Genomic DNA, 1,670 nt, shown 5'->3' on the forward strand with positions numbered 1-1,670 from the left:
TTATACTTGATATGTGAATATCACTCAATATCCTTTCAGAGAAATAAAAACTCTTCACTCTACTTCCTACTTTATAAAAAAATCTATACTAATAATTACATTTAAATATTTTATATAGTTTCATGACCCAAAAAATTTTATACAAATAATAACATTTTTTTAAAGAGATGTATAAAATCCAAAGTGAACGTAGCATGTTGTGATGCTTCGTGTCATTTAAGGATTGTTGAAAAGCAGTTATATTTTCACCGTGTGTTTGAAAATGCTTAGAAGACGTGCTTATCCATTTTCCATCTTCTTCTCATCCTTGCACAAAAAGTAACCCTAAAACTCTCTTAATTAAATTAAATAAATAACTGCTCCCACTTCTTCTCTAACACTATACACATGTGAAGCTAAGTAACCGCTTCTCTCTCACAAAAAACTGTCTCTACATATAACAAATCAAACCCTTTTTTTCAACTTTTTCGCCCAAATTTAGTCATGGAAAATCATCCTACCACTAGTACTACTTCCCATTGTTATCATCAACCTTTTTCTAACAATTTTCTTATTGACCACGTAGAACGCCATGAAGAAAAACCTGTTCATCATCCAACAGTCGATAATTTGCACAGTAATCCAAAAAGGAAAAGAAGTAGATTTCTTAAAATTGGTGGTGATGCTACTTCTTCTTCTTCGCCTAAAATTACCAAAAAGCCACCAGACCCAACTGCGCCAAAAATTACTCGGCCTTGTACGGAATGCGGCAAAAAGTTTTGGTCATGGAAAGCACTTTTTGGTCATATGCGTTGTCATCCTGAACGTCAATGGCGTGGTATTAACCCTCCTCCTAACATCAGGCCGCGCCACGATGTTAGTATTGTTGAATCTCATGATTTTGGTGAAATTAGCCCTAGAAAAAACCCCAAATCGGTTTTTGATGCGATTATGACCGAAGAGGATCAGGAGATTGCATCATGCTTGTTGCAATTGGCTAGTGGATCATCAAAATCTGATGAATTACCTGATCATGAAGATCAACCTTGTTCTTCTTCAGGCGGAGGTGGAGGGAAGGAATTTCGATTCGAGTGTTCGGGTTGTAAGAAGGTTTTTGGATCACACCAGGCATTAGGTGGACACAGAGCGAGTCATAAAAATGTGAAGGGTTGTTTTGCATCAGGTTCAGGTACTTCAGGATTAACACAAGCTGTTAATACTAATTTGGATCTAAATTTTCCTCCTCCAGTTACATTAATCTCAGGTCATAATGAAGATCAATACGATTCTTCGTCGTCTTATTCGTCTGCTTATTCGGGTTCAGCGTTGGATTTGAGGTTGAAGCTATAACTATATAAATAGATAGATAGGCTAAGTGTATATAATTAATTACTGGTATATATATTGCTATATAATAGAAGCTATTAGCACATTCATGTTCAATATACATTTGTGGTTGCTACTGATAAATAATACTATTACTCTTAAAGTAGCAACTTCTTATGAGTAGTTATGTTACTTTTAGCTACTTCTTGGTGTTGTGCATGTGTAACATGAAATATAATCACATATTAAGTAGATTGATTTATTTTAGGTGTTTTTAAGCGAGCATTTTGTACTGTTTGAACAAAATAAAAAGTATTTTAAAACATTTCTTTTTAAGTTTATATAAGTTCTAAACATGGTTAAAC

At 34.1% G+C, this 1,670-nt stretch overlaps 1 protein-coding gene across 1 annotated transcript; it reads left to right on the forward strand.

Moving 5' to 3' along the window:
* The first annotated feature begins 483 nt into the window (after positions 1-483).
* On the forward strand, positions 484-1,329 carry LOC125838093 (zinc finger protein ZAT3-like). Its single transcript, XM_049517148.1, has one exon. It carries the CDS (start codon positions 484-486, stop codon positions 1,327-1,329), a length of 846 nt encoding a protein of 281 aa, XP_049373105.1.
* The last annotated feature ends 341 nt before the right edge of the window (positions 1,330-1,670 follow it).

This window comes from Solanum verrucosum, unplaced genomic scaffold (assembly GCF_900185275.1).
Source record: "Solanum verrucosum unplaced genomic scaffold, falcon-dt-bn FXZP01000079.1, whole genome shotgun sequence".
NCBI lineage: Eukaryota > Viridiplantae > Streptophyta > Magnoliopsida > Solanales > Solanaceae > Solanum > Solanum verrucosum.